The sequence below is a fragment of the Pagrus major genome, chromosome 5 (genome assembly GCF_040436345.1).
Source record: "Pagrus major chromosome 5, Pma_NU_1.0".
NCBI lineage: Eukaryota > Metazoa > Chordata > Actinopteri > Spariformes > Sparidae > Pagrus > Pagrus major.
Window position 1 is genome coordinate 36,087,517 of NC_133219.1, and position 18,522 is coordinate 36,106,038.

At 39.1% G+C, this 18,522-nt stretch overlaps 1 protein-coding gene across 3 annotated transcripts; it reads left to right on the forward strand.

Annotated features, from left to right (window-relative positions):
• The first annotated feature begins 609 nt into the window (after nucleotides 1–609).
• Nucleotides 610–17,604, forward strand: mlxip (MLX interacting protein). Of its 3 annotated transcripts, none has more exons than XM_073466382.1 (17): nucleotides 610–1,176; nucleotides 4,839–4,945; nucleotides 5,751–5,836; nucleotides 6,023–6,112; nucleotides 6,259–6,300; nucleotides 6,670–6,910; nucleotides 7,786–7,875; nucleotides 8,055–8,149; nucleotides 10,051–10,648; nucleotides 11,163–11,269; nucleotides 11,425–11,536; nucleotides 11,619–11,734; nucleotides 11,957–12,064; nucleotides 12,205–12,332; nucleotides 12,451–12,571; nucleotides 13,602–13,731; nucleotides 15,297–17,604. In XM_073466382.1, the coding sequence occupies exons 1-17, from the start codon at nucleotides 854–856 to the stop codon at nucleotides 15,401–15,403; spliced, it is 2,601 nt and encodes an 866-aa protein (XP_073322483.1). In that variant the 5' UTR covers nucleotides 610–853; the 3' UTR covers nucleotides 15,404–17,604. The 3 variants fall into 3 exon arrangements, with proteins under 3 accessions (XP_073322483.1, XP_073322484.1, XP_073322485.1); XM_073466383.1 differs by having other exon boundaries at nucleotides 6,739–6,910; XM_073466384.1 differs by lacking the exon at nucleotides 15,297–17,604 and having other exon boundaries at nucleotides 13,602–13,739.
• The last annotated feature ends 918 nt before the right edge of the window (nucleotides 17,605–18,522 follow it).

The following is an 18,522-nucleotide window of genomic DNA, read 5'->3' on the forward strand; positions in this document are numbered from 1 at the left end:
GATGAATAAATATAAATATTAAGTTAGATTTTCATGTTCAACTTTGTCACACACTACTTACATATAAAATGTATTTTGTCAGGAGAAATTACAGATGAACCAATTGAACTGTATTTTCTGTTTGACATTTGAGGAAAACAAGTAAAATTTCATATGCAGAACTTTAACCTGTAAGCGAGTATGTTGTGGTATTGCTCAAATAAAGGATGGGAATATGCTGCATCAGCTTATCATTTTTCCTACTGAATTTTTTAAGAAAGAGTAATAGAAATGTTTTGACAGGAAGTGAGAAAGCTGCTAAAAATCAGATCTTTTTTTGTGGTGTTGATACTGAACTAAACTAAAACGGGCACCAAATAACACTTAAACGTTAATGTTCACTGTGGTCTTGGAGGTGAAGATGATGTCGACACACATCTAGGACAGTTTGTTTTGTTAATTAGTCGACAAAGAGGGCTGATGTTTGCCACCGTCGCTGCAGGTTTATTTTGAGAGGCTCGGTGGGTGGGGCTCTGACTTCGACCAATCAGAAGCGCTGCTGCACAGGAACTTCCTGCTTCGGACAGAGAGGAGCCTGCGAGCTGTTTTTTTGTCAGCTGGTCGCTCCGACTTCACGTCAACTATCTCACAAGACAACAACAAGTTCACTTGGACCGTTAATTACCAACAGCACGCTTTAAAAAAAAAATGAGCGAACCGAGGAAGTTGGACTGGACGGCACCAAGTTGACAAACTTCAACCAGCAACCCTTAACCGTGTTTTTTCCATCGCTGCTTGGCAAGCCTCATGAAAGGGAGTTTTATTGTCCTAGCTTGTTGGCTAACGTTAGCTATTTGTGTGGTGTGGCACCGACATGACTACCACAAAGATGTCTTTGAGGCAGAAGTACCGTGGTCCGCAGGCGAGCATAAAGCAGGAGCAGGAGGACGACTCGGACGCTGAGGAGACTCACCTGGGTCTGAGGAGATCGGACGGGCTGGAGTCTCAGATCATCCACAGTGGACACTTCATGGTGTCGTCGCCCCACAGCGAGCACCCCCCGAAGAAAGGCTACGACTTCGACACTGTCAACAAACAAACCTGTCAGACGTATCATTTTGGCAAGGCGAGCATGTCGCACCTCTCCATAGACGCTTCACTGACCAAACTGTTTGAGTGCATGACTCTAGCCTACAGGTAAGTCGTGACACACCTTCTCATCCCGTATGTATTCACACGGGACACCTTCATTTTCACTGGAGCTCCTCACACAGGTCCACGTTGAGCTCCTCTTCAGTCCTTTCCCTGGTGTCAAATTGAAGTCACGAGTCCTCTGTTTTTATGTAACTTCCTGCTTGGCCGCTCATTGTCGTCATTTTAGTGCAATGTTGAACAAAGAAGTGTCTTTACTTCAACAGGAGTAACAATATTACAGATTAAAATACGTTTACGTTCAAAAATCTGCTCTCTTTAGAGATATTATCAGCATAATCTGCAGAAATAATACCCCCTGTGTGACCAATGCATTAAAACATCATCACATTGTTATTATTAATACATTTTTGGACTGAAGTTAAGGAGGAAATTTGGGTGGTGCATCACATGTTTTTGTAGTAAAATCTTTTATATATTCTCTCTTTTTTTTTTTTATCAGTCAAACTAGTTAGTTAACAGGTCCAAAATTCAGGTCACCCTGCTCAGATTTACACCAACTCAGTGAGGAGTGGCTCCCAGCCCCATCAGGCTCGGACCCCGAGCGATAATCAGAGGGATTACAACAGCGTCACTGGAGGCCAAGGAAAAATAAGAAGTCCATAAGTCCAAATATAAGTCATTTCCTTTGTCACGAGATTCAGCTGAATTCGGGGAACACTCTCATGTAAAGTTTTTAAATGTGTGACGTGCAATGTGGACATTAATGGCTAAAACACACTTTCTTTTATCATGTGTGTGACTTTTGGTGTCTCAGGTACGTGCCCGGTTCTCTTCCAGCCGTGACAGTTTCACCTGCATCAGTCATCACTTTTAAATACAGAGCTTAGGGCCCTAAAATCCGAGCGATTACAATAGGGCTCCCAGCACAGCGCCCTGCCGCACCGTCACTCTGAAATATAGTCGATTAGAAGTATAAAGTAGCACAAAATTTAGTGAGCAAGCACGTCAAGTTCGTACTTCAGCACAACACTTGAGTAAATTTTCCATCGCCGGTTTAGACTCTGTTGAGACATGAGTTTTGAGGATAGGAGCTGATCAACTCAGATCCCACTCTCATCGCTCCTGAAAGAAAGGCCTTTGTTTTAACTCGGGGAGGAACGGTTTAAACAGGCAACCAGCAACAAACTGTAATCCTTCAACGGTACTGGGCCAAAAATAAGGAGTGCTTCGCCGCGTCTTGCCTGAGTTGCCACTGGCTGTGCAAGTCTTAAATTGTAGTAGACAGATCTGTCACCATTGTTTATTCGATGAGAGGGAACACTGGGAGACACAGCTCCAGACTTGTTCAGTTATTTTTAAATAAAATAGTCGTAATGACATATGGATTACATAATGTTCTTGCTGAGCGGCTGTGGGTCAGGTGGTAGAGTTGGTGGTTTGATTCTGGCCTTATTTTGTTGTTTTTGAGCAAGACGGTGAACGCCAAGTCACTCTGATGTGTTTGCATAAAGGGGAAAATTGGACCAGAATCCTCTGACAAATGGTGTTAATGTACGAGACCTTTCAGTGAGTGCCAGTGTGAAGTAGTTTATAATGCTGGGTATGAGCTGACACCACCTGTGGTTGAAAGTGATTGGTGAGAACAGATAGATCCCGTTCAGTGGCATTTCTGTCACAATTGTTTCTGTCATCAGTCCAAGTTCTTCTTCGGAAAAAGGGAGCAGTCAGTCATAACATATCCCAAATGTGCTTTTTTTTAACAGGCCTGGCTGCATGATTATTAAACTATGCTGGGTCCTCTGGAAATAATTGTTTTAAATATAAGTAATTTGGGATTTGTCAAGGAACAATTATGGGATCACCATACTGTCACCACCTAATATCAAAACACTTCTATTTGTAAGAAAAGTTGTTTTTTGAGTCTCATTCCCAACTCGTCAAATGAGTGAGTTTGTAAATAAAAATGCTGGGCTCACGTTACCTGTGGTCCTCCGTTAACATCTGTAGTGTTACTGTAGCGCTGGTGCAGAGCCAGCTGCTCAGAGGATTCCCTCTCAGTTTGCAAATGGCACTGACATGGATTCATCGGGAAGACTATTTATAGATGAGGAAAGCACCACTCCAAGTTACTGTTCTGCTGTTGTCATTCATCTGAAAGGGAGAAGTGATGAGTATTTATATGCATGAGAGGGCTTTTACCTACAACAAGAGTGTTAGTGGATCTGTAAAGTTCTCCTTTTTAATACTTCTCCCTCTTCTGTCTTCATTGCACCAAGCTGGACCTGCCTATTAACTGCAACAGCCTTTTCTACTCCAAAGGCCTTATATGGAAAGCAAGCACACACATAACAGGAAAAAGGAGAGTGGACAGGAAGGAAGGAAAGAGAGAAACTTTGAGTTCAACCTGGTTGGTTGACGATCAGCATTTTTGAATCAATGCAGAGACAGAGAGTTTTTTTTGTAACGCTATCTGAAGGGGTGTGTGTGGAGTGTGACAGCTGTCTTGCCGGTCTTATGCACACCCCTTCAAATAAAGTGAGATCTTTTTTTTTTTCTTAATCGTCACTGCTGTTCTGTTAAATAAACCACAAACTTCTCTTGTGCCATTTGACCTTTTAAAAAACATTTGACCAAGTTGGTGCATATACATACCAATAGAGAGACGTGGCCAACTAGATAGCTGTGTTGACTGAACGAATGACTTTAAGTGGCTCTTCCTCGGGTGACATATTGTAAATAATGCAACATGAGTTATAGCAGGCGGCATGGCGGATGAGGAACTAGAACTATCTTTAATGAAATATTGTGTTGTAATGGTGGAAACTACAGAAATAGTCAAGAGAGCATTTCAAAATGGAGAAAAATATTAAAATGTATATTGTGCATTGTGATTGTGATTAAATGGATCGTACATCGATTGATACATTTTTGTTTTGTAGTGCACACGTGTTGTTTCCTCTTGGTTCATTTGGCTCCCTGTCTCCATATCACAGTTGTAATCAATCTAACTTGAGCTTGACCTTGGCAGATTCCTGCTTGTTTGTTTGGCTTGCTTTATTTCTTGAGGTCTTTTCAGTACAGTGCCAGTGTTGGTCAAGTTGACCTGTTGACCTTTTGTCTTTTTAAATATTTATCCACTTTGATTCTCTGGGTTGAGTTTTTCTTTCTGTTCCTGAGGCAAGAGACAATTTGCCCTTTCTGACATTTTTAAAATAAACACATTGTTCCAGAGCCTGCGTTGGCATTAGGAGTCAAATTTAGACTAGTCCCTTAGTGAAACAGTCATTCATCAGACATGTCGCACCTTAAACTTACTGATTGAAGGATGCTAGCACAGTGTGACAGTGAGCAAACATCACTCTTGGGTATGAAGGACTGGGGTCAAGCATCAGTATTAATGTCAAAATCAGGTTTGTCAGGTAACGTTTTAAAAGCTTCTAACAGAGGCAACATGTCTTCCTGCTGGTGTGAAGTTATTACAGTATAGATTCATGATAAGACAAACTGGTCCTGTGCTGTGTTATTGTGGGGTAGAAGAAAGAGCTGGCACTTTGTGGAATTCAGTTTTGATCCTGTTCTGCTGATAACACAACGAACTATGACCTCTTTCTACCTATGTTAAGCCACCATATGTGTTCCATAGACTGACTCATGTTTCTCATCTCCTTATAATTACTTAACTGTTAATTTTATTGTCTTTTCAGTGGTAAGTTGGTATCCCCAAAATGGAAGAACTTCAAAGGTCTAAAGCTGCTTTGGAGAGACAAGATCCGCCTCAACAATGCCATATGGAGAGCCTGGTATATGCAGTGTAAGAGTCCTGCACCGTCCCTTTCATTTTGTATCAATAGAATGTAGACTGTATTGTTGAGTGTTTAGTTTAAAGTAACTTCAACACTTCTTACATCAAGCTGCAGCATGTTGCACTTTTTTTTTTTTTATATTTATTTCAAGATAAACATTGGCACAGTCTTTGCAACAACCTGCAGTAGTAGTAACAGTTTGTTTACATGCCATGAGCAGTTAAGTGACAGTGACAAACAGCAACTCTCATTCATGTTTCAAAAATAAACACGAACTAGGTCAAGCTTTTCATGAGCTATGAGCTGAGCAATGACCTTCCACCTGAAGCTGCTCATGTTGGCATGACCTTGTGAAGTTGTAGTCTGCAAACATGATGTAAGAAATAGGATTTCGCGTAGTAGGAACGTATTTGGCGATGTCAGTGAAAACTTACCAGTGAAAAAAAGTCAGATGTTGGACATAGATATTTTACAATATAGAGTTTCTATGTAATAATCTACATTATTTTATGTTGTGTAATGATCTTTTGGGACACTTGTAGGGTGTCTTGTACACCCACTTTTATGTTTATGACACAAAATAAGCAACAAATCAATAAAGCCTGGATGGTGAGGATGTTTGTGTGCTTAAAAAGTGCAGCAAAAGTGAAATGTCTCTTTAATCACTATTGATAAATTCATACCGTTAAGCAGTAAGTACTATAAGATGCTGATTTATGTTTTTATTGTATTGTAAATAGGATTCATTGGTAGGTAAAAAGGGACTGTCTATTACAGCTGAGGGTGACCGTGACGTTGTTTTTCTACCCCCAGATGTGGAGAGAAGGGATAATCCCGTTTGTCATTTTGTGACTCCCCTGGATGGAAGTATGGACTTGGACATTCATCGTCCTGCTGATGTAAGACAGAAAAATATGATCATCATGTGGTGTACAAATACCACATAATGTACTGAAATCCTCCCATGAATCATTTTATGTTCAGTCTCTTAAACACGTCATATAGTTTTATGTTTCCTTTGTTACTTCCTCTTTGTGCTGGTGGACTTTGTTTTCTTATTTTCCATCTCCGTCTTTCCTCTGCAGGGCGCTGCCACAGAGGGGAAATGCTGGAAAAGAAGAATTGAAATTGTCATTAGAGAATACCACAAGTGGAGAACATACTTTAAGAAAAGGGTATTGTAATGTTAATTTTTTTTTTTTTTGAATACTGTTTAATACTTCAGTTTTTGACTGGGCATTTTGTTGATGTATCCTGTTTGTTTGATTTGATAGAAAACATTGATATTTGTTTAATGTGGCACTCACTACCTTTTTTATAGTTACAGAAGCACAAAGATGAGGACCTCTCAAGCTTGCTAAAGGTATGCATAATTTGCATCATGCTCAACTCACCAAAGTGCTGATATAATCAAAATGGACATCACTATCAGCATCTGTTCAAACACTTGTTGACACTGATGAAATTAATCCATTAATCCACCAAGTCACGCTCACATATACTTTTTACTTTGCATCTTTGACTATGCAAAGTGCTTTTGACTGCTTGCACCTAATGTAGCTTCTAATTGCACAATATATATATATATATATATACACTATAAGTAAGTTGAATTCTTTTTTAAGATTAGTGCATGAACTGTGGAAAGAAATCATCCCATGTTGGCTGTACTCAACACTGCATGCTTGTGTGTCATTAACTGGCTTGGTGGTTGCATTTTGAATATTCAAAGGGCCCAGAGGAGCAGTTCTCGCTGTTTGGGGAAGTCTCTCCAGACATGCTCCGTGTCTCCTTTTATCAGGATGAAGAGACTGCAGGACGCCGTGTGACTCGTAAGCATATTGAAACACCTGCCCCTATGGAGATGGACCCCCTCTTTGACATGGATGTTCTGATGTCTGAGTTTTCAGACACGTTGTTCTCTACGTTGGCCTCGCACCAGCCCATAGCCTGGCCCAATCCGAGGGAGATTGGTGAGAAAATCATTAGTTGTCTATTTTATTAAATCAGTAGAGATATCATAATTATATTGGTAGCATCTTTAGTATCTTTGATTTAAAGAACTAGTGTGTAGGATATACTGTAATGGCATCTAGCGGTTTGGTTGCAGATTTCAACCAACTAAACACCCCTAATCTCAGCCTCCATTAAGAATGCTAAAATTGTGAAAGGCCCTCTGCAGAGCCAGTGTTTGGTCTCTCCGTTCCGCTCCCTCGGTAGATATAAAAGGCTCATCATAAGGTAACAAAAACACAACAATTCTCCTCTTCAGGTTGGGGCTGAGTGATATGACCTTGAATCTCCTCAAAAGCTCTTCATTAATACAAGTGATGTAAGAGAATACTATTGGTACTTTAACAAAATATTAACACACTGATTTTTGATGAGTGATTATAAGTAATGTGGATATAACGACTAAATGGGTAAAGGCAACTTAGAACAAGTAGAACAGTCTGGTAGGTTCAATACATTTAACGTAATGCAGCCTTTAAAAGCAGGAGAAGACAACATTTATGATGCCATATATTGGTTATAACGATATCCAAGTCTCATATCATGATAGTGATATACTATCAATATATTGTCCAGCCCAATTTCAGATGATTATATGCTAATGAAAACAAAATTATGAATACATATTCCATTTATTCTGATAAACCTCCATAAATCCTACACACTGGACCTTTATAATAAAACATTTAGCTAAACTCCAACTTTTGTCCTTTGTTGATTGTTTTCACTACATTTGAGATAGTTAACAAACTTCTCTAAATTATGTACCATCTGAACATGAGCTCTGCTTGGGGCTGGATTGTCTTCCTGACCTCTGCCTCTTTGCCTTCCACAGCTCATGCAGGCAATGCAGACATGATCCAACCAGGACTCATCCCCTTACAACCCAACCTCGACTTCATGGACTCCTTTGATCCACTACAAGGTAGCCATTGGGCACCACCCATATCTGCAGTAGTATTGCACACACAGACTAATTTTATACATTTTACAGTAATCATGCGCACATTTTCTTGTAACTCTGCTATAGCAGTTTGCTTAGCCTAACACAAAAAGTAGTGTGGTTTTACTAACATCGAGCTAACATAGAGACTCTTGTTCCAGACTTATTTCACAGCCTCCGTCAGTCCACCTTCCCCTCTGTTTCCCCCACTGCATCATCTGTCACCCCTCTACCCAGCAGCAGCTCTCAGTCACAGGTAAACACCAACCCCAGGCACAGTCCCTAATACACACCATCATGTTGAGAGTTTGTGCAAGGACTGTTACTTTTCCTAGATTGAAGACATTTAGTCTTTTTAGTCAACTTGCAAAGGTTTCCACCACATCTTCTACCACATTTCTGTCTTACTGTAGTTACACAAAAAAAATCTATGTAACATAATAATATTACTAAACTTTATTTACAAAGCACTTTTCATACATGACTTGCTGCTCAAACTGCTTAACATTAAATTTATATTCTTGTGAGAATCACTATAAATATGGTTAAATATTTTGCTTCTCTTTCATGCTGTCATCCTCCTTGATGCCCAGTCAGAGGTAATCTATTTAGCTATATTTTTGTGAAAGTACATTTCCTATTTTCCATTGGTTCTATAAATGCAGCTTTCCCATAGGTTGGTGTCTGACATCTAGTTACAACAAGATAATAGTAACTGTATCTGAGAGGCATGCCAAAGACACATTTCTGCAGCATGTCAGTGTAGTTAAGGCCATGTTCGTGTACAGTTTTTAAACAGGTAAAAGTATCTTAAAACTAATATTCAATGTGCTAGAAGGTAGTGGAGTGACCTAAAAAAAAGGAGTGATGTGGCCTCTTTTATTTGCTCCAATCTTAACAGCGTCTTTTTTTCCTATAAATTCGTGATTTGAAACCTTTTGAATATAGGTATAATACAGGTAAATAAATATGCATTTTGTATCTGCCTGAACAGGGTTAATAGAAAGACATATATAAATGTAGCTTCTTTGATAAAGATGTGTCCACAATTCTCCTGTCTCTACCCTCCTCTCTCATTAAAGAGTCAGATTTGGAAAGTTAAAATCTGTTGCAGTCAACGTTGAGTAGCAAGAAAGTCAATTAAGGGTTTTTTGTACGAAGTCTTGAAATCATTGAAAAATGCATGATTTATAACGTAATCTGTTGTTTCATCCACACAATTACACATGCAAATAATGTATGTTTCATCATGTAAACGTCTGATATTTGAAATGAAACATCTGTCTTCTTTTTAATTTATTGTCTCCTGGCATTGAAATTAGCAAGAATTAATTCATCATGATCAATATAGCATATAATCAACGTTAATCTGAACAGCTGGTAAAATAAATCAAGTGACAATATACATTGGTTGCTCCAGGTATGAAGCAATTCTGCATCATTATATTTTGCAATTGCATTTATAGTAACAATTTAGATGTGACAATAAAGGCTTTGAGAGTCTTGAAAATGTTGATTTAGGTACCTTGAAAGTGCTTGAAAAGTGCCTGAATTTTACTTTTAAAAGATGTACAAACCTTGTCAATTATTAATTGATATTTGAGGAAATAATTCGTCCACTTCTGACATTTTCATTGCTGACAAATAGATAAACCATGTTAAAGATTTACTGCCTTTTTACTTTAATCTTGACCAGAACGAAATAGAATATTTCCAGCTAAATTCCCAATCAGCTTTATTGGCCAAGTAAGTGTACACAAACAAGGTATCCGACTTCGGTTTACATTGCTCTACACAAGAACAGACATACAGCGAGGAACAAAGACAGCAAAAATTGAACAAATAAGGGATGAATGATAAATAATAAAGATTGGTGAATGGTCAGTTGTGTGTACAGTATGTTAAAAACACCATGGCCGACACCATACAAGTCTGTATACAAGTCAGCTGTTCTATATGTTGTAAACAAAGAAGGAATAAAAGTGGTGCAAAGAAATACTGGATAAATATGCGTACACGGTGTGGATGGATTATGTACATTATATGCATGTATACATGTTTATAATGTAATATGAACTGTGTCTCCTCTTCATCATATTGCACTAGAAGAAAGGACTTAGTGTGTTTGTTCCCTTTTCCTTTGTCATCTCTTGCCAGGCCCAGTTAATGTCTTCCATGCAGCTCACAACCAACCACATCTCCCCTCCTGGCCCCCTGCCCATCCCCTCTCCCATGGCCAATCAAACCAGGGGAACTGGTGGTGGTGGCAGTGGTGGTGATGCTGCCTATGTACAAAACTACATGCCTCTGTTTCCTGGGCAGGTGGCACCCAGTGATCAAGCAGTAGTTTCCTCAGTTTCTCAGCCATTATCCCATGATCCTCTGGGCCAGTGCCTCTCAGGTCAGAACATGGCCTCAGCAGCACCCATGGTTCCCTCACCCTTGGACAACACTTCAGCGCTGGGGGAAACTGTAGCGTCAACTGTGATTACACACACAGCCTCCTCTACTGTCACCCCCAACGACGCAGCCACCACCTTCAGCCACAGCTCAGAGTATAGCTCCATATCCACACAACCTCCACCTCCTTCATCTCAACTCCAACCCTTGGCTTCATTGCCTGCCACTTCTGTGCAGCACCCTCAGACTTTTGCCCTGCCTCGCCCCTTTCAGTCCTCCAGTGCCAACAAAAACCGCCCTGTGCAAAGGATTGCTCTTGCTAACACCCTCCCCTCTTCCCACCTCATCCTCACAGGTCTGTTCTCAAGATCAGTATATTCATTTTGCATTTGGAGAAGTTGTGCATTCAGTATTGTTGATCTGGCAATGGAGCTGTGTCATTTAATAACCACAAGATAGCGCTCAAGCTGTTTTTATCCAGCCGTATTGATTAAAAACAATGGTGATGTAAAGTTTTGTATGCATATCTGAGTCACTGTAGCTTGTACTGCTGAAAACTGTTTTGGCAAGCACAGAAGAAAATATCTGGAACTGTTTTGGTATTTGGATAAATTAAGGAAATAATCTTTCTAAAATTTTATTTTGAGCAAGATAATAGAGCACTTTGTCTTTCAAGATATGAAATTAATCATTTTTTTACCTGAAATCTGTTCGAAATGATGAAACCTGTTAATTTACATTAACCACAGAGCTTATTAGCTTATTTTATGCATAAATGGAAAAACCATAGAGGATAAGGGCTTATATAACAAATTCATGGATACTCACATATGAATGCACATACTTACTGTCAATGTTCATCTTCTCAGCCCCTTTCCCAGGTCATACTAATGCTGTGATTGTTACACCAACACCTTTGAAAGCAGATGTGGTCCCTAATGCTGGAGTGGTCATTGCTCCTTCTCATCTGGGAGGGGTATGTTTTCAGCTCTGTCAGTGTCAGTGTCAGTTTCTCATTTTGTTCTTACACCACAGTGGCTTGAGCTTGAGCGATGGAAGTTAAGAAAGATGTTTCATCGTTGCGGTTATCTGCCTTTTGATTTCTATTTTTTCTCCTTTCATGTATCTCAGGCCTCTGGATTTCATGTTGTGTCTCAGACACAGAAGTCTCACCAGCCGATTGCCCCCAAGGAGAAGTCTTATTCTTCCAGCCGCAAAAATCAGAAAGCCTCTTCTACTGTTGGTGAGAACTCATTTTTCCCAGAAAGCACATCATAACTCAAAGTCTACCACTTGTTACAAGTTTGTTTGTTTTTTCTTTCCAGTTCACAGTCAGCCAGGATCAGGTCAAGGCTCACCATGTGGCTTAGATCAAGTCCCAAGTCCCCAGTCACTGATTAGTAGCAGCAGTGCACTTTTGGTCAAGAATGAACAAAATCAGGTTTGTGTTTTATGTGCCTTTTATGTTTTTCCAACATAAATTGTTCGTCTCCGTGTTTGCGGGCAATTTTGGAAAACTGAATTAACACAGACTGAATATAATGCCCTAACAAATGTTAACCCTGTTCATAACAACAGTAACATTTTGCCTTTTGCTCTGTAATGTATAACACACTTTCTCAATAATCCTCTGTGTAATGTTTCCACTGCTGTTGTCTGACAGTGCCGGAGGACAGTACACATATCTGCTGAGCAAAAGAGGAGATCAAACATAAAGAATGGCTTTAAAACACTCTGTGACCTGGTTCCCACGCTCAAGTCACAATTAAATGTAAGTCTGCCTATCTGTGTGTCTTCATGAAATTTCAGGGCATCACTATGTTTGATCATGTTTGTGCCCAGTATTTGCTGTTCTAAATATTTAATTTGCTTTCTCCCTTCCTGTCATATACATACACTTCATGCATTTAGACCAGTAATGCAGTCACATTGCAGAAGACGGTGGAGCACATTGGGAAACTCCAGCAGGAGAGGCAGCAGATGCAAGAAGAGGTCAGGAGGCTACGAGAGGAGATAGAGGAGCTCAATGCCTCCATTAAGTATGTTAAAACACTGAATATATAACACCTCTCTTGAGATATTAAAAAAATGTTGCACAGACATGTCACACATTAACTCCCAACTGTTTTCTTCCTTCCTGTCACTGCTGAACGACAGCATGTGTCAGGAACAGCTGCCTGTCACAGGGGTCCCCGTCAGGCGACATCGCTTCGACCACATGCAAGAGTTCAACGAATATGTAAAGAACCGCACTCTTCAGAACTGGAAGTTTTGGATTGTATCTTTTGATGAAAGAGCTTATACTGACTGTTTGCTGCTTAGTCATAACACAAAGTATGGTGTCAGCATTATGATATTGATCTGAAATGCTTTTGTGTCTGAGAGGCACCTCCTTCAGATCAGACTGATAAATAACTGAATGGTCATATCCTGTTCCACTCACATCAAAGGGAGAATTAATAGAAAGTAAAGGTCATACATCTGTAAAGCTTTTTAAAATGCTCCTCTTTCTCTCGAAGAAAGCCAAACTACTCAAGTCATACTGTTTTTTTAGAAGGTGAGTTGCATTGTTTATCATCTACCAACTCTATAACTCAACGAAGAGTCTTTGGGTTGTTGATTGTTGGTTGGACAAAAGGGACAATTTGAAGATGTCACTTTGGGCTCCGGGAAATTGTGATTAGCATTTTTCACATTTTTTTTACACATAATAGACTAAATGATCAAGCGATTAATCATGAAAATTATTGGCAAAAATTGCCAATAATGAAAATAATCGCTAGTCGTAGCTGGTCTACACACTGTGCCACTCCAAGAGCAAATCCAGCAACTACCAGTGATTCAGATGCCATGTATTTGTGATCTCAAATAGAGCTCCTAATGTTTTAGCGAAAAGGTGCGATCTCTGGTTCTGCTGTAGTGATTTTGATCATTCGTTTTTTAAACTCAACAGCGTCATAGGAGTGCAATGCTAGACCAGTGGAAAGCTTTTCAAACCTGGTTCCCACATTACCCTCAGCGCAACTTAGTGACATCACCGGAGGCAATTTATCAGATTACATGCTTCCTGTGGCACTGCAAAAGGGTTTATACTTTGTTTTTTGTTTTTTTACATATTCAGTAGTACTCCCCAAGTCATCTAAACACACCTTAATGTGTGAAATTGGTGGAGTTACCCTTTAAGCACAACTTGGTAAAACAAAAGCAACAGACATGCACATTAGTCTGGAGCTTAAACAGTCTATCAGGCAGAAAAATGATTGTTTCGCTCTGTTGTAAACTTGATCCTTGACCATCATTCATTCTAGTTCAGCATCATCATCAAGCCTCTCTTTGAGTCATTCAATGGGATGGTGTCAACTACAAGCAAAGCAGAGTTGTATCAGACTACTTTGCAATGGCTCGATCGTTACTGCTCCCTGCCAGTGCTCAGACCCAGTAAGTAAAAGACACAAACGGATCTACTTCATCAAGGTACCTAGCCAATAAAGCTGCAACAGAAAGGATCAGAAGTTGTGGATCATTTGCAGCACAGAGACAACTTCCTTTCACCTGCATGCATTGTATGTAATTCACTTACTCAAGATTTTATACTTTTTATCTGTCGTTATCTCTGTTTGTTTCTTCCTGCCTTTTCCTCTGTTATCAATCAGCCATGACATTACAGGAAACACCTCATTGAGTGATGATCGCACTTTCCGGTAGTATTTTTTTCTCCGCCCACTTGATGAAAATACTATGCTTTTGTTGCAGACTCAGTCTGACTTTAGCAACTACAGTTAGTCGCTCCGATATTGTACGTGACGTCAAAAGATTTCTATCTTTTAGCTTTTTATTCCATGTGTAGGTTTTATTCCATGTGTAGAGTTGTCCCCTCTTTTTTTTAAATACAATTACTGATTAGAATCTTTCAGTATCCTACAAACAAATCATTGGTTGCCAGATGATTTAAAATTCTCCTGAGTCATTGACTTCACCATGACACACAGGGTTTTTTTTATGCATGTTTGATGCAGCTGTCACGAAAAAGTCCTGGTAAATGACACATTTGCCAACCGTTTCCTGGAAAACAGTGAACATAGAATTTTGTTGCACATCAACACTTTCCCAAAAAAATTTTTTTTTACATCAGACCCCAAGCCTCGCCTCCAGCCCAGTTATTACAAACACAGCCCCAGTAGTTGGGATGCTGTGTAAAACAAATACATTCAGAAAGCAATCACTTGCAAAGAACTGTATTCACTGACAGCTGTTTCACAAAATGAGCCCATTTAGTAATATCCTTTATATAATCATGACTTTCACAAATGGTGAACCTCACCCCACCCTTGCTTGTAGTAACAAGCCCTTGTAACTAGTCTGGCTCACTGAATGTAGACTGTAGGTATAAAGCCCGTCATTCCCTTCTTCCTTCTGCTATCTGTGTGCCCTAACGTTTTTGTCTCCACCGAGGAGGTTAAGTTTTTACCCTTGTCCATTTGTTTGTTGGTGTTTTTGCTGCATTGCACAAAAACTTGTGAGCGTATTTCTATAGAACTTGGATGGAGGATGTTTCTCATCCAGGAGTGTTTTCCTCACTTTCTTTAACTATGCGATGTAGCCTGTTATTGAACTATTTCATTTCTCAGGGAATAGTGCATTGATCTTAATGTAAAAAAAAATCAGGGGTATTTATGGTGCTGTTATCTATGAATGAGTTTTGATGGGGATCCAAATAAAATCCGGATCTGGCGGATTTAAATTTGTTTTATTTAATATTGGATTAGGCAGAGGTATCCGCTCTACTGAGTGTAAATCTAGTTTTAAATTGGAGTTGAGCAGCTAAATCACAATCAACTTTATGATAATAATAACTTTATTTTAATAGCAAGTTTCAAAATGTAAATCAAGTACACACCCACTATGCAGCACTTTGTAAGGATATATACCAGGACAGTTAGCTTCAAAATGCTGTGTTTTACAGTCGGGTTATGGTTATTAAGTTGTGGTTTACTGTTTTTCAGTGGTGCTGGGGACCCTTCGCCAGCTGAGCACGACCACGTCCATTCTTAGTGATCCATCCCTGCTGCCTGAAGAAGCCATCAATGCCGTCACACATGCAGATGTGTAGCCTTGATTTCACAGATGAGATGACCCAAAAGCCACCTGAACTTAACAGCAATCATCAAAAATGACAGTTACTAGTTAACCTTACAGCCATTCAGCAAGGTCTTCCACAGAACCACGACTTTCTTGGAAAGTATATGAAATGATGGACGATTGGTCACATATTTGTTCTGTTGTACATTGATTCATGGGGATGGGCACAGGGGGAGCCCAACCTTTGATATTACATTTATAACAAATGTGCAAAAAATGGCTTTTATTGTATTGTATTTAAATGACAGAAACTACTGCTGCCTTCACCTATTTAAGGTGAAGATCTTCTAAATACTTTATTGGAAGGTGGTACGTGTGGTTTGCTTTCTGAATAACAATATTTAAATTGAAATGACTTTTATAGTGTAAAAACACAATATTGTGTTAAAAAGGGAAATATTGAGTGATTGTTCATTTATGTTTTCTCTCTCAGATGTATAAAGTGTATGGATATGATGCTTTTTTCACAAGGAGATGAGATGAATATGGGACTTTTGTCGGACTAGCTAGCAGTATAGTTTTTGCTTTTTGGAGGCTCTAAAAACCTCCGAGGAGGACTTCACACTAGAATGTAGGGGGTTGCTTGAAATATGTTCAAGTTGACCATTCTTGGGCTGCTCTGTGCATAATTAGTACAAGAAAGATAAGAGCTTTATCATATTTTCCCATCCCTCATTTACTCAGGTGAATGTTAGTTAGCCAGTTACCAATAGTGGTTTCCTGTTGGTTTTCCATCCATGCTGAACATCTGCCTTCATACTTTGCTTGCTGTGCCTATTTCCATTCAGTTCAACTGCAAATTTGACCTGAAAGCAGTCATCTTAGATTCAGTATGTTACATACATGCATTTCTACTGGGCAGGTCAAAGTAATATGGAGCAATAATACTTACAACCCTCATAGGGAGCATAACTAAAATAGTAGTACAGATCATATATATACAACATTCAAATGTACAGTGTTACACAATCTTTATACAGTCTTTTCTTTGTTGGTCACTCAGGGCTGCATTGCTATGAACAAAGCAAGTCTGAACTCTCTCAAGCAGGAATACATGAGATCTGTAAGGGTACAGGTGCATCACATGATTTGATTTATGATTTGATTGATTTTTACGATGTTTTTTTTTTTTTCGGCACTTAGTTGCACTAATTTCTAATGTGTCCTATTGACAGACACCGGAGAAAACAATCGGTCTGCTATGGTAAAAGAGAAAGCACACAGAAACAGACCAAAAGCCTTAAAAGAGTATTTCAACCGTCCGTTCAATTCATTTTTCTCTGTTTTTGGCAACATATTTGACAGAGTACAACATGTCTGACGTGCATCAGCCGGAAGGTCAAATAAAGATCTCTTAAGGTTGATTTTTTTTTTTTTTTAATTTGTGGTTTAGCACTCCTCAGGCAGACATTGAGACTTGTGTTTTTACTTTCTTTCTGTATAACAACTTTGTTTATTCTGACTATTACGATCGCAAAACACACCACTGAGTTTGTCGATGGTGCAGCTTTTCATTGCAGTCTGTTATTGTGGATTGCAAACATTTTTTTAATGAGCGATGTTACTCTTTTACAAGATGGAAACCATTTACCTGGTAGCAAAGTTCCACACTTTTACAGTGTGCAGTGAAGCCTTTTTACAGCAAAACAAACATGCTTATTTTTTAAACAAGTGTAACATTTTGTTTTATTTAGCACTACTGTAAGAAAATGAAAATGCAGCTATGGGTGTCATGATTTTGGCTTTCGTTTTTTTTTTCCCTTTCAATTTTAGACTTAAAACATGATTTAACTTATGACAGAGAGCCCCAATGTTCCACTGCAGCTTGGCATTTGTGTGGTGATTTTATTTTATTTTTTATTTTTTTCCTATCACCCTATGATTTCAAAATATTTGCCATACCGGGTTGGATTTCCAACCTTTGTTTGCTTTCTTTGTTTCTGTGAGGGGATTTTTGTACTGGATTATGTACAATATATCTTTGCAAACAGGATATGGCTTAGTTGATTCTCTCCCACATTTAATATTGTATTTAATTTGTTTTAAGATATTTTTGTCTGCTGCATCCGAGTGTTCTTTGTTCTCTTCCAAAGTTCCCAAAAGTCTTCATGCAAAAAGTTTTAAGATGCCTTAAATGATTCGAAGTCACAATAAAAGCAACACAAATGAAAATCATGACTTATTACTTTATTTTCAATAAATATCACTTTGTTGTGTATAAATATCAGGATACTTCATTATCAGATACTGATAATTAGTTGAATAACTTTCCAGAAAAAGTTCACTTTCTCATGCTGTATAAGAATGGTTTACAAAAGCTTGTTTTTCTTTTTTTAATAATTTAAAGCTGTTAAAAATAAATATCCTATGACATTCGTACTAGGCAGTGAAAACAAAATCAGTTGATTTGCTGACTCTCTGGTCCAGAAGCTCCAGCACACACCTGGCATGCACATAACGGTCCATGTCGTGTTCAGCAGTGGGGAGGGTGCAGTCCTGATCGACTGCCTCGCCGCGCATCATATCCTCCATGTTCACGCTTAACTGACTGATATTCGTCAGCTGAGACTGCAGCGCCGGGATCAGGCCGGTCATCTTCTCAACGAAGCAGCGGAAGTAGGAGAGGTGGTCAGCGGTGAGGGGCTGCTGCTCCGACCCCACGTGCTCCGTGATGTTCAGGGAGTCGCAGGAGATGTCGTGGGTCACTCCAGCTTCAGTCTGCAAGAGACGGACTCGATGAGTAGTGCATCACTTGAATAATCCCCAGTAATAATGTCAGTAATAATACAAATATGACGTTGTATTATTACTGATCACTAAAAATAATTACACCCCAAACACTGCTGAAGCCACTTGAAAAAAAAAAAATACTTTGTAATATTCTGACTGTAAGCATTTTAGTATTTTCACTCTTAATCTAATCTAATTTCCTGACTGGTCACTGATGCTCTCTGTGGTAACACACAAGTGATAGTGAAGTGGCCAAATTAATCGAAAATAAAAAGCAACATACTTTTTAAAAGCACTTAATGTATTGGAAAAGGTTCAGTAAGGACAGTGGAGTCCACAACTATTCACCGACATAATTAG

Excerpts from the sequence above, each read along its gene's own strand:
- mlxip (XM_073466382.1), top strand. The coding sequence starts at position 854 with ATGACTACCACAAAGATGTCTTTGAGGCAGAAGTACCGTGGTCCGCAG. Across the intron at positions 5,837-6,022 it reads ACATTCATCGTCCTGCTGAT|GGCGCTGCCACAGAGGGGAA; the intron begins GTAAGACAGAAA and ends TTTCCTCTGCAG. Across the intron at positions 11,270-11,424 it reads CTCCTTCTCATCTGGGAGGG|GCCTCTGGATTTCATGTTGT; the intron begins GTATGTTTTCAG and ends CATGTATCTCAG.